Below are 13,322 nucleotides of genomic sequence, written 5' to 3'. Positions count from 1 at the left end.
ATTTACATCGGTTGGAGGTCGAATAGAAAAGGATTTTTATCATCACAAGATAAGTAATAACATAAACTATCCATGTTGAAGGCCAAGGATGAAAATGAAACCAAAGAATGGAACGAGTTAATCAATATTATCATGGATAAATCTAGCCAAATCAAAACATAAAAGTCTTTGAAACAAGCAGTTACATCGGGCGGGATACGAAGCTCAAACGCTAAAAATGGCCTTGTAACGCCTCGGGCATCTTGAAATAGCTACAGTGCATATCTTATTCTTTCGTCGTAAAATGATTTCAGTATACTCGACCAACTTTATAGGGATTATTTCCCATGTTTTAACTCCTAGGCAGAATATGGTATTCTCAGGGCCATTCTCTGGGCAAGCCAAGGCCTTCCTGGATCTGGGTCGATGAAACGATGCTGGAGGAACTGGTCTGCTTCCTCGTCTACCAGTTCTCTAGCCCATGTCACCCGTTTCGATAGGCAACTACCCGGTCCAAAACACCTGCAATTTTCATTCAACGATGCAAGCTTGTCAAACTCTGTCTCTACTCACGAACTCGAAAGAAACTTTAAATTTCAAAACAACAATCACTACTTCAAGAAGTTGTTACGCGCAAGAGCAGGTAACAAAGCCACAAGCTTGAGAACCCAATTAAGGTAAACATCTTTCCCTTCTCAGCTCTGTTTAATTTTACTTTTAGGTACCCCACATGAACCATCTAAAAACAAACTAGTTTGGTTTGATAAGACACCACGTTCCTCCGAAGTTATTGTAGTCCATGTCCATCGTTTGGTTTGATAAGACAACGTTCCACCAAACGGAGGCACTGTAGAATAGAAGTACTATGCAGATGGACTAAAGTATGCATACCTGTATTCATAAAAGCAAGCACTTCGTTCATTCTCTGTTTTACCCCAATTATTCCATCCTACATGTCTGATGCATCCATCCATATATGTATATGCAAAAACGACTCTTCCAAAAGGTCCCCACGGTCGTCCTAGATATGCATATGAAGTCCCACCATTTCCAGTGATTACACATCTGCAACAATTCAAGAAAACATGGTTGGTTTTTGAAGTAAAAGAAAACAAATCATCAATCGTTCATCAATGAAGTACAAGAAAACACAACCAAGTTTCATAAGTTATCAAATGTTGCATTAGAAAGTATGGAACTCTAACTTGTATCAGAAAGACATAGGGAAACCGGAAAGTCTAAAGCGTCAAGAGAGTATCACGGCAAGATTTCATTCAAATATTAATTTTCCCTTTTAAATTATTATTATTATTAAGGGGAGGGGGAGGGTTCAAAACTACAACAACAATTTAGGGGACGGGGGAGTTTTGAACCCGGGACATATGGGTGGAAACCAAAACCCTATCCACTGGGATATTGGACCACATCCAAAAAATATTATAGCATAAGTATCATTATTGTCTCTTTTTCCTTTCGCTATTTTTGGTTGATAGTTACTTCTCCAAGAAAAGAGAGAACTAAACATGGTTCCATACAATTCAAGGATTCAATTGCCTATGTAAGCCACAAGCAACTTCAACCAAGATGGGCAAAAGGTTAGCAAACCAACATACCTTAAGAATACATATCCTGTTGTCTCCTGGGAAGATTTCCTGCTTTGGGCAGTTATGAAACCTGCTGACTTGCAATGGATATGACAATGCTCCAGAAGTGCTGAGCTATTGCCGAAAATGAAGTCCACACTTCCTTCAACATAACAATCTTTCAGATACTGCTTTCCATAATGCAGGTATAGGGTATCCTGCATTAAAAATCGAAAGGACCCTCCAATTAGACTGATAACTGCTCTCACTTATCCTCAAATAGCTCGTGGTTACCCAGTAAAAACAGTAACAGTTTGTACCCAAAAGGAAATTAAAGAAAATAACTGACTAATTGGGACAATGGGTATACCTGCCATCCAAGGAACCTGCAGTTATAGAAGGCACATCGATCAGCTGTTACTCTAATTGCCACAGCTTGACCCGATCCCTACCGAACAAAACAGAGGGAATAAAAAAGTTAAACACAATGTTGAGAGTGAATGAAGTTCAAAGAGTGAAAGGAAAATTCGAAGGACTTTGTATTACTATAAAAGACATAAGTTTGTACATTTCCAACAACCTCTAACAACAAAGTTTAAACATTCCACAACTTCTCTGATGACAAAGATGTTGGTTTTCAGAACCTTTAAAGTGTATTTTCGATTAAGAAAATGGGAGAAAGAGAGGCTTTTCGAGCTTCATTGCTCGCCTTTTCTCTCCATTACCAAAAGTAACGAAAATGAGATTTTTGTGTTGGCTGAACGTTCCAAACCCGGTTTTCCCTAATCAAAACAAAACTGAAAAATCTCCTTGTCTTCCAATCATAGCATCCTTTCCTTGGTAAAGGATCCTGCATCCTTTTCCTGGGATCCGGGAGATTCCATGATTGTGTCCGTTCATCGTACAAATTAATTTATAATAATTTCTGACCACGACGATGTACGATGAACGGACATGATCACGGGATCCCCAGGAAAAGGATCTTGCGAGGATCCTTTTCTCCTTTCCTTCACTCGCAAATAAGATTTCAAAAACCTGGTTAATCCAACGAAACTAGTACCTCCAACATTCATAACACTCCACAGAAGAAAACCAAAACAAAACAAAACAAACCAACAGGTTCAAAATTTCAACTTCAGATTACAAGTTTCACCATGCTCAATATACAGAAATGCAATCAAAAGATGCAAACTTTGAACTATAACTAAATAATGAAACGAAACCAAGAACAGAAACAAAGCTAACCTCAGGAGCTGAGTTCTCAAAAGTGATGTTCTCTGCAATAAAATCCTCTCCTTCCACAATAGCACTCCCACACCCGAAAGTCCCAGTTCCGATCACCCGAGAAGCCTACCAAAAATCTACTACGTCAGCAAAACCCTTCATACACGTGTCAAAAACCCTACTGGGTAGCATAAAAAAAGGGTACTACCTCACCTGGTGGTGCTCGATTTTGGTGGCGGTGTTGTTCCAGGTGAGCACAGTGAGCTCCGGAGCCAGACCCGCGAGCGTGATGAGGTTCTTCGTCTTGGGCACGTACACCGGCTGCCGGTAGATTCCGGAAGCGACGCGAATCACGGTGCGACGGGTGTTGCAGAGAGGAACGGCGTCGATGGCCTCCTGCACCGTCCGGAAGTCGCCGGAGCCATCCTGCGCGACCCTGAGAACGAGGGCCGCCATTTCTCACGATCTGGGAGCTCTCCGAAGTGGGAATTTGTTAAAGTTTGTGTCTTTGCATGCAGTGGCGATTGGATCGATGGTCGCGAAGATTAAAAGCAGAGTATCGGTCCAGCCAGCCGGATCGACAGTGACAGAGGATCAGATAAAAAATGTTTAAAGTTTAGTTCTTGGAATCTGGTGATGTCGGCTTTGTAATGGGCCGGGTCCAAAGGGCCCATAGAAAGGAACATGTGGCCCAATACTCACAAGTTTTCGATACGGATTTCGACTCCAGTTAATAAGTGTATACGATAAATAAAAACGAGTGTGAATAACATTACTTTTTGCAATTACACGGACAAAATTAAAACAAAACCCTCAAAATAATGCAGGCCACTGTAAAATTTAGGGTAAATAATGAAACCAAAGGGTGTAAATTTGGCCTTGAGATTGCACTTTTTGACACGATTTTTCGCAGGAGAAATTGTCAACCGCCATATATAGAGCGTTAAGCAACATTTAAGACTTATATTCTTCTCATCAGGAAAAGTTGATCAAAACCTCATCAAAATTCGATATTACAATAATGACGCGTTACCGCTCGTACTACGCGACGAAGGATACCGACGACGGCGCCGACATGTTCGAGGAGTATGACCCGACGCCTTACGAGGGCGGATACGACATGGGATTGACTTATGGCCGGCCTCTACAACCTACGGAGAAGACGTGCTACCGCCACTCGTCGGGGTCGGCCTCCGATGATTGCAACGAGCCGGAGTTCCCGTCGTACAAAGAGTTGTCTGCGTACGACGAGGAGGCCGTGAAAGAGGAGTACAGCAGTTACGCCGGACCGTCGCACGATGGCGACCAGTACAATATTCGGAAACAGAATTTGGGTGGTGGGAAAGAGAAGGGGTATGGAGGAGGGAGGAAAAGCGGGTCTTTTGACGACGAAGAGAGTACTCCTGCAGGGGAAGGAGGCTATGGTCGCAAGAAATATGTGAGAAACCACTCTTATTCTCTTATTTGGAATCTTGCATTATGTTTTTAGTTGACATGCACGTATGTTTTATGTGTTTACTAGTCCATCTACACGTGATAAAAGAAATAAATGCATTGAAAACATATACATCAAACCCGTCGAATGAAGAGAAAAAATGCATTATGGTTTAAAAGTTTGAATTAAGTGTATTGTATGACAAGCACGTATGTTTTACGTGTTTATTTATCGAAATGTGTTACTTTAATGAGAGTGAAACAACCATACATGCACATATTAGAATTAAGCAAAGTGTTTCTTTAAGTATTTATGTCTAAACGTTGTGTTATTATCTGTTGCATGCATGCAGTCTACGTCGCCTGGCGGCAGTCGATCATCATGGTGGCCGGGATGCTGTACTAGCGACCAAGCAATTCAGTAACTAACATACGTCGGGTACTCATGTCATGTGCCATCCTTCTTAAATTGATTTTATGGCATTGTTCACTGCTTAATTTGATTGCAAATTTGTCTCAACACCGTATGAAAATGTACGTATAAAAATCGCTTGGGACCTTGGGTGCAGTAGAATCAACTTTTTGTTGTTTTATTGCCTTGAAGAATACTTACACAGGTCGTCCTCCGCTCAAAGTTTTTGAAACCAAATTAAGTGATTCGAGCAAAGATGGTATCAGAATTGTTCGAACACATCACTTGAAAGAAACCAAGGCTTTCTACCAAGGACACATCATCCATTCAACTACAATCACAAAGAGTGGGCAGTCTAGCCAATTAGTGAAACCTTTTAGGAAATATGTGGGACAGAGTTTCACTCTTTGTAAGTGTGGTCGTCCTTTTATAGGTATTCTCTCGTACAACTAAAACATAATTTCAGTAATATTACCGATCGAATAAATATTTGCCACTAATTAAAAAAGTAAACCATGCAATTAGGGCTGTAAATTGGTTCAAAACTGTTTAAATTCGCATTGGGTTTGGCTCGTCGAAGTTTGGCTTGTGAAAGAACCAAGCCAAGCTAGTTCGGCTCCATTGAAAAACAAGCCAAGTTTGAGCATTAGTATGTTCAGCTTGTAAAACTTTTGAACCACTCCAAACTTTTGAACCACTCCAAACTTTTTACAAGGGAGCTCAAGGTAGGGTGAGCTCTGCTCGATCATTCAAGTTCACAACTCTTGTATAGTACGTACTAGCAATGGTACTCGCACGTTGCTGCGGGTTTTAAAACTAAAACATGCAGAGAGTTCTAAATACCTACGATATTGTTGACCCTAAAAATTACAAAACCTACGTGGCGCGCAGGCCGAGTAACTAATAAGCTAACTACGTCATTCGGTCGAATGCGGGGCGTGCCAACTCGTCGGCCGAGCCTGGCCGAGGAGTAAAATTTGTTGATGTAGCTTTGAGCGCGTCGCTGACTTCTTTAACTTGCGATTGCGACTGAGGAAGGAACACTCTCGGTCTCTGGGTTCTACAGCCTGAAGACAAGGCTGCTAATTCTGCGGAGTTCACAAATCGTCCGAGCCCGATTCGGTCACTGTGATTATATTCGTGAGAGTATAAGCACGTCGAATCGAGACCAAGGTGTATGGGCACAGGTACTCGAACGTGATGTATGTCTTGATGGTAAACGTAGTTCGGCCGTCGGAATGCCGAACCCTGAAACTCACTTGTGAGTATCCAATCATAAAACCACTCGGCGACCAGTACGCCGAGCAATGTAATTCGTAACACCTAACTATGCCGAGAAGGCTAGCAAGGTGACCTCTGCCAACAAAGGTTCGAAAACCTTTCTCGACCGAGACTTGGATAGATAATCGGTCGACCTCGACGCAGTGCTGTTTATCCAAACTGAAGATGCTTCTCGGTCGGCTGATTCTGCGGCAGCAGTGCTGTTTATCCAAACTGAAGGTGCTCACCGGGCGCTTCCACAGTGCTGTTTATCCAAACTGAAGGTGTGTCGGCAGGAAAAGAAAAGGAAAAAATCTCAAGGTGTTGAGAGGTTTTGCGCAGGGCAATTGTATGCTGATTTCAAGGTCATTTTCTGTTGCATGATTTCTTGTATTTATAGTGCCCCATTCCTTGAAAACCAATTCTGATTTGGATTGGGAGTCCTTGCCCCATTTCGCCTCTAACTCGAACAAACCTATTCCTACTGGGATTCTGAATTTTCCTTCTTTTCGAGACTCCATTCCTTGCCGGTCGAGACTCCTGGTCGCACTAGGACTTCCTCGACCTCTCCTATTTATCCGGACCTCTTAGGATAGGATTTGGCCGACCCTGCCAGCTGATCCGGGATTTATTATTCGGCCCATAGCCTTTATCATCACCTTGGGCTGAGCACAACCTGCTGCTCGGCCCAGCAATAATATTTTGGGCCCAAACAGATATACAACACTATTTATATTCACGTGAAAATCTATTTACAAAGATATTTACAATAACTAACATATAGGTGTCATATATCAGAGTCATTGATTTCTGGTGCGGAGTTCACGGATTTGCGGAACCAGCATGGAAGAATAGTTGTACAACGTTAAATCAATGATATAAATTACTAACTCCAACTATTAAAATTAAGACAAAATTCAAGTTTTTGTATTGAAATTTAATTGGGTTTGTGCTATAATTAATAGCTCAAACAAATAAATTGATAAAATGAATTGAGGATGTTACCTCAAACTGTCTAGGATTGCTAATGGAGGGGATGAGCTTTGCAATGTGAAGAGATTCATCATTGTCATTGTTAATTAAGTGTATAGTAGCTTCTGTAGAAACTTTAATTACATCTTCATGTTCCATGTTGAAGGACTCCTTTCTGTGTTTCATCAACACATTGTTCTGAAATTGCAAACCTTAAAATGGAGATATTACAGCTTTTGATAATATAATATAAAAAAATTGTGTTAAAGAAGATATTAGATGCTAATCTCAAAAGGGTCTCTTCAACCACTTAAAATTGCAACACTAATTTTGAACAACGAATAAAAAAATTCTACCAAGAGACAGTAAAATAGTGAATCAACTTAATTTCTATAAAAAAAAATTTATGCAAAAATTTCATGAAATTTTGGTAAAGACGGAAAAGAAAAGGGTTAAGGCAATCAAAGACTAATGAAAATTATGATATTGTTTTAACATTAACTCAGGTTGATTTTGGTCACCAGCATTAATAAAACGAATGACTTCAACTTGGGCAAGCAAACAATTAAATTCGACGTAAGCCAAGTAGCTTAGAATTTAACCATATCAAAAAAGCAATGACAATCAAACTAACCTCTTCTTTTCATATGAAGTAGAATATGTTCAATTTTGCCTTTGTGAAGAAGGCATTTTTCACACTCTACATACAAAATGCGTACATTGAAAATGGTCAGCAAGAATATAAAAACTATTCATATACACTACTGTATATGTATCCTATACTATATTGTATACGTATCAAACACTATATTGTACATGTATTTGGACATAAGATATAAAAATTTACTAACATAATTAAGCTTAAATGTATCAAAAGAAGCAATTACAAATTGAAATCAAACGATATTATAGTTGTTCTAAATTTTACAAATAGCACTATAAATTGTTAAAAAAATAACACCAATGTAAAAACTCACTACTCAAATCTGCAATTCTATTAAAAACACATCACTAAAAATTATCTCGAGCTGGATCCGCTGGATTTGAATCCTCAGTTGACTTAAGAGGGAGGACGGGCATGGAAAGAAGTCATCTTGAAAGCAGAGACCAACTGCTTTTTTACCTTTTGATCACCCATGTTGTTATTCGACTCAAGAAATCCTGAAACCAACCATGCAATTAAATTAAGACCACAATGCACTAAAAGTAAAGACGAATGGAAAATGCTAAATAAATGTAAGTATTCATATGTAAATTTAATTTGCCAAATATTTTTCTTGCTGAAAAACTTTGATCTGCAAAACCAAATAACATTTTTCAACAAAAAAGAACTAATTTGACAAAGCAAATACAATATACAAAAACAACTATTCAATAATTTAGCTTCATTTAGATTACAAGAAGTCCATTCAAAACGACCAAAAGGATAAAATATATATACATATATATATATATATATATATATATATATATATATATATATATATATATATATATATATATATATATATATATATATATATATATAGAAGAACCAACCTTTTTGAAAGATCACTGGTTCCGGTGTTCTACCGTTCAATAACTTTAGCATGGACCAAATAGCTCAAATAAAAACAAACTCGATTAACTAAATCAGAATAGAAAACCAATACAGATTAACAGAGAAAAACACATTCACAATACAATAAACGACATACCTTGATGGAAAGAGTGAGAGAGCAATTAGTGGGGTATAATGATGAGTTTGATGGATTGGTTGGGTGATGGCGATGGAAACCAAAGGAAAATTCTAGAGATCCACCTGAGAGAAGCAAGAGAAGAGTGCCACCCGTCCCATTCCTTTCTACGATGACGGACACGCGTACAGAAGGGTAAATCCGTGATTTTACTATACTATACACAAAAGAAGTCGAGAATTGTTAGCAAATAAAGGGAAATTACGTCAAAACACTGTTAATAAACAGTGTTGAGGAAAACTAAGTTTTAGTATATATAATATAATATGGAGGCTCAAGTCCAACCAACTCAATTAGAAACAAACAAATATCATCTAAGATTTGACTCTTGGAAATGATAATTTAATGAGATTTCTTTTTCGTAGAAATGAAGTTAGTTTGACTCTTAAAAATGATAATTTAATGAGATTTCTTCTTTTTCGTGGAATTAAGTATAAATGAAGTTAGCTAACTAACTCAACTGGAAACAAACAAATAACATGGACTCTTAGAAATGATAATTTAATGAGATTTTTTCCTTTTTTGTAGAATTAAGTAGAAATGAGATTTACAGTTGTCGCTAAAAAAAAAGAAGTAAGATGTTGTCGATTTATTAATTGCTTTCAGTCCTAATCTACTTCAAATTATTTTGGAAGTAAGATATTATTATAAATTTAACGCTCTTATATGTATAAAATAAAATAAAATAAAAATAATACTACTCACATTATATTTTTCGTACTACATTTATATGATATCCTCCAATAAAATTAGGACCGACCAACAATATGCGTCCCATTCTTATTTGAGTGTTTCTCCTGCCGACTAGATCCAATAATTTAATGGGCCCACAAAAATGACACAAGGCCCACAGGCCGGACACGAACCGTCCGCGTGTCACTAACCAGTAAGGAAATATACCCGACGCGAAAATCGTCGACAACTATAAATACGCACCCCCGAGATCTCGCTCCCTCGTCAACTTTGACAGTCGCATTTTCAAGATCTAAACGATGCCGTACTACACGCACGCCCAGGACGAAGCCACTTACTTCGAAGAGTACGATCCGACGCCCTACGGCGGGGGATACGACATTTATCTGACCTTCGGCCGCCCTCTCGACCCGTCCGACGAGACCTGCCACCCCAACTCATCGCCGACTGATGATTTCGATTACGATCGCCCCCAGTTCTCGTCGTATTCCGAGCCCTCCGCCTACGCCGACGAGGCTCTCGAAGACGAGTACACACACTACGCCCGACCCGCGCACCGACCCGGACCAGCTGTCGGGTTCAATCCCGGCGGGGGACATCCAGAGGGAGAGTACGAAGGAAGGCCCCAGCCGGCCTATGGTTTCCAGCCTGGTGGGGAGGAGAGACCCGAGTTCGGATCCGAGAGGCCTGAATCGGGTTATGGTCGGAAGCCCGAGTATGGACAATCCGGTTCGGAATACGGCTCTGGGTACCAACGAAGGCCCGAAGCTGATGAGCCCAGCTCCGAATACACTGGGTACGGTCGGAAGCCGGAACACGAGGCGCTCGAATCGGAGTATGGATCTGGGCACGGGCGAAAGCCTGAGTATAAAGCACCCGAACCCGAGTATGGATCTGGGTACGGGAGAAAGCCCGAGAATAAGGCACCCGAACCCGAGTATGGATCTGGGTACGGGAGAAAGCCCGCACCCGAACCCGAGTATGGATCTGGGTACGGGAGAAAGCCCGAGTACGAGGCACCCGAGTCCGAATATGGATCTGGGTACGGGCGAAAGCCCGAGTTTGAGGCACCGCCAGCTGAATTCGGATCTGGGTATGGTCGGAAGCCCAGCTACGGTGAGGAATCTGGTTATGGCGAAGAGCCACCGAGAAAGCCGAGCTATGGTGAGGAGGGTAGTTATGGCGAAGAGCCGCCGAGAAGGCCAAGCTATGGGCAGCCCAGCTATGAGACGCCAGAAAGCGAGGAGAGGCCGAGCTATGGGAGGACCGAGTTTGAGAGGCCGGGTCACGGCGAAGAGCCGCCGCGGAGGACCGGCTATGGAGATGAGCCGCCACCGCCGAGGAGGACCGGCTATGGAGATGAGCCGACCGGTTATGGAGATGAGCCGCCACCGCCGCGGAGGACCGGCTATGGAGATGAGCCGCCACCGCCGAGGAGGACCGGCTATGGAGATGAGCCGCCACCGCCGAGGATGACCGGTTATGGAGATGAGCCGCCACCCCCGAGGCCTAGCTATGGGAGGCCCAGCTATGAGGGCCAGGAAAGTGGGGAGTATGAGAAGCCCAGCTATGGGAGGAGCGAGGAGCAGGGGTACGGTGAAGAAGGCTATGGTCGCAAGAAATATGTGAGAACTTCGCTTCGCCCTTTTAAATTGTTTTGCATCAAATTTTTTTATTTTTTTTAATTTTGTTTTTACACTAAGGAAAGTTGAAGTTCGGCTAAGCCATGGACAACCTAACCTAATTTGGTATTGGATTCGTTATCCATGAAATTCGAACCTAAGATTTTTCACTTCTAAATGAAGAGGAATGCCATCAGAACATAGTACTGAGCAGCGGCTCAAGTTCTTGGTGTTGCTGGTTTTAGACAATTTAAATCCTATAACCTTTCCAAGCAGTCCCAAAGACCTATTTTAGGGCAAGTTTTGTCGAATTTTCGGTAAATTTGACAGTTGATAATTTTAGTTATCTTTTTATGATAATTTTAGTGATGGCCTGCACGGTTTCGGTTTCGGTTTCGGTTTCGGTTTCGGTGTTCACTGGACATCGCGGCCGGGTGTGTCACTGGACATCGCGGCCGGGTGTGTCACTGCAAGCTCGAATCTATGTAATGCATATAGGTCTTTGATGTTTCTGTTTCCTAATCAACTTTCACCCCTTCTGTAGTCTTTGGGTAAATTCTTTGCATTTCTGGTGAATGTGGTCTGAAAGTGTGAAAATGTACCTTTTATTTGCCCATCACTGCTGGCTGGCTTGTGTTATCTGCATCTGATTCTCTTTTCTGAATATGGCAGGGAAATGACGACTCAGATGACGATGAGGAGAAAAAGCAGCGCCGCCACAAGCACCACCACCAACGCAAGAGCTATGACGATGAGTGATCATAATACTTACTGCCTTATTAACGGGAGATGCATGCCGTACTTTAGCTACTAAATAAAAGGGTTTCGGCATGTTTTCCTTTTGAATGGTATTGTGTTACATGTGTGAGTGTGTGTTCTAAACGCTAAACGGAGGCTATCCGAATTCAAGCGTGCGGTCGTGTGTGCATCGTTGCTCCTCAATAAACATACTTAAAACCGGATTGGATTGTATTTAGCCCATTAATTCATGTGTGTTGAGTTTATCTATGAACCTTTTATTGCTACACAGTGTGCTTGAAAATTGGATTTGATTTCAATTTTTATAGAATCACACTCGGAGGTCGGAAAATTTGAGTTCAGCGAGTGATTACAATTATGAGAACCCCTTTTTTGGTTGGGTTTCTTTCAAGTTTTAAATCAAGAAGTGGGATCCTTCCCCATTGTCGTCAATCTGTCTCGCCCACTTGAACAATCAGCAGATTGGTTAAAAACCCATTATTTTTTGGAAGCAAAGAAGGAAACCCATGATTTAGAATCCGAAAAGCAACTCGGAAATTGTACTGTAATTCGATGGCATCCTTGGTGGAGGATGTTGTTGTGCAGCCAAAAATGTTTCTTGGTTTGTGAATGCGGCAGCAGAAACGAAGAGGAAGAAATGAGAGTAAAAATGTGTGAGCTAGTAAAATCTGAAGTATTAAATTAACTTAACATGAAATTAACGGTTAAAAAAAATAAAAGAAGATGAAAAGGAAAGAAAAATGAATGGGCAAACAATCTTATCCTTTTTTTTTTCTACAAATATCATCATGACCCTTTTATCTTATCAACAACATCATCACTATATAAATACTTTTCTTTTCCCCACCATCTTCCCTCATCAACGTGTCCGCTCTCTCATTTGTATAATCTAAACACTTGGACCACATTCTTTGTCTTCTCACTCCCACTAACCAATAATTTTATTTTAACTCTCTTTCCTCTCCCGACACCTCTCGTTCTCTCAGCTCATTCTTATCACTCTCATTTCTCTTCTCCCCTCAAACATTCTCCTTTCCTCTGCACGCACAGAGAGCTCCGAAAGCCCCAAAAACAAGGAGCTGCTGCTCCATTTGGTTAGTAAGCATCCGGGAACATCCGATATAATTAGAGGTTTAGTGTGGAGTTTGTTAGTTAGGTTGTCTTGTCAAAGTTCGGAATCGAGATGAGTGATTTATGTAATGTGTTGCAAATTATACTTATTTTCAAATATCTCTCTATTTTAAGTCAAACATGTTGGATTTGTGGAAATGCTTTCAGAATTATTAATATAGTGATATGTGGATATTTGGAATTGTTCATGGAGCATAAGAATTTTAGTGTTGCATTAATCCGAGGTATAAATGTAAACCGCACACGAAGACACTAAGCCAGAATAGCCAATAGAAGTCACGTGATGGGTTACTATTTATGAAGGATATAATGAACACATAAAATGATGATGTGATATGGTATTACGTGCATATTGATTTGATATTATTATTGTATTTTCCTTAGTAACTAAAATGGCATTGCTTGACTGGCATATGATATATTCTACTTACTGAGCGACGGTGGTTGTTACTCACCCCTCACCCTTTTATTTTACAAATGAGTTATTTTACAAGACAGGTGCTAAACAAGCTGAATT

The 13,322-nt window shown here is 40.7% G+C and overlaps 3 protein-coding genes and 1 long non-coding RNA gene across 4 annotated transcripts; 2 read left to right on the top strand and 2 right to left on the bottom strand.

Annotated features, from left to right (window-relative positions):
• Positions 1-108: 108 nt before the first annotated feature.
• LOC137739635 (pectinesterase 31) lies at positions 109-3,815 on the bottom strand. Its single transcript, XM_068479276.2, has 6 exons — positions 3,000-3,815; positions 2,808-2,912; positions 1,933-2,010; positions 1,593-1,780; positions 871-1,044; positions 109-501 (listed from the first exon to the last, which is right to left on the bottom strand). The coding sequence occupies exons 1-6, from the start codon at positions 3,240-3,242 to the stop codon at positions 339-341; spliced, it is 951 nt and encodes a 316-aa protein (XP_068335377.2). The 5' UTR covers positions 3,243-3,815; the 3' UTR covers positions 109-338.
• LOC137739324 (uncharacterized protein At5g39570-like) lies at positions 3,801-4,813 on the top strand. Its single transcript, XM_088700517.1, has 2 exons — positions 3,801-4,224; positions 4,574-4,813. Exons 1-2 carry the CDS (start codon positions 3,808-3,810, stop codon positions 4,643-4,645), a joined length of 489 nt encoding a protein of 162 aa, XP_088556643.1. The 5' UTR covers positions 3,801-3,807; the 3' UTR covers positions 4,646-4,813.
• Positions 4,814-7,842: 3,029 nt separating this feature from the next.
• Positions 7,843-8,797, bottom strand: LOC148694030 (uncharacterized). Its single transcript, XR_015966410.1, has 3 exons — positions 8,562-8,797; positions 8,404-8,466; positions 7,843-8,025 (listed from the first exon to the last, which is right to left on the bottom strand). It is a non-coding gene; the product is annotated as an uncharacterized LOC148694030 (long non-coding RNA).
• Positions 8,798-9,519: 722 nt separating this feature from the next.
• Positions 9,520-11,940, top strand: LOC137738747 (uncharacterized). The gene is made up of 2 exons (XM_068478224.2): positions 9,520-10,918; positions 11,588-11,940. The coding sequence occupies exons 1-2, from the start codon at positions 9,593-9,595 to the stop codon at positions 11,672-11,674; spliced, it is 1,413 nt and encodes a 470-aa protein (XP_068334325.2). The 5' UTR covers positions 9,520-9,592; the 3' UTR covers positions 11,675-11,940.
• The last annotated feature ends 1,382 nt before the right edge of the window (positions 11,941-13,322 follow it).

The sequence above is a fragment of the Pyrus communis genome, chromosome 9, assembly GCF_041283825.1.
Source record: "Pyrus communis isolate YQ-2024b chromosome 9, ASM4128382v1, whole genome shotgun sequence".
NCBI classification, from domain to species: domain Eukaryota; kingdom Viridiplantae; phylum Streptophyta; class Magnoliopsida; order Rosales; family Rosaceae; genus Pyrus; species Pyrus communis.
This window is presented reverse-complemented; position numbering and strand designations above follow the sequence as displayed.

What these genes read in the sequence shown, in the direction of transcription:
- LOC137738747 (XM_068478224.2), top strand. Translation starts at nt 9,593, where the DNA reads ATGCCGTACTACACGCACGCCCAGGACGAAGCCACTTACTTCGAAGAG. An exon ending in GCTATGGTCGCAAGAAATAT is followed by an intron (nt 10,919 to 11,587) that starts GTGAGAACTTCG and finishes TGAATATGGCAG; the next exon opens with GGAAATGACGACTCAGATGA.
- LOC137739635 (XM_068479276.2), bottom strand. Translation starts at nt 3,242, where the DNA reads ATGGCGGCCCTCGTTCTCAGGGTCGCGCAGGATGGCTCCGGCGACTTC. An exon ending in TTGAGAACTCAGCTCCTGAG is followed by an intron (nt 2,011 to 2,807) that starts GTTAGCTTTGTT and finishes TTTGTTCGGTAG; the next exon opens with GGATCGGGTCAAGCTGTGGC. An exon ending in GCTTGCTTTTATGAATACAG is followed by an intron (nt 502 to 870) that starts GTATGCATACTT and finishes TGAAAATTGCAG; the next exon opens with GTGTTTTGGACCGGGTAGTT.
- LOC137739324 (XM_088700517.1), top strand. Translation starts at nt 3,808, where the DNA reads ATGACGCGTTACCGCTCGTACTACGCGACGAAGGATACCGACGACGGC. An exon ending in GCTATGGTCGCAAGAAATAT is followed by an intron (nt 4,225 to 4,573) that starts GTGAGAAACCAC and finishes GCATGCATGCAG; the next exon opens with TCTACGTCGCCTGGCGGCAG.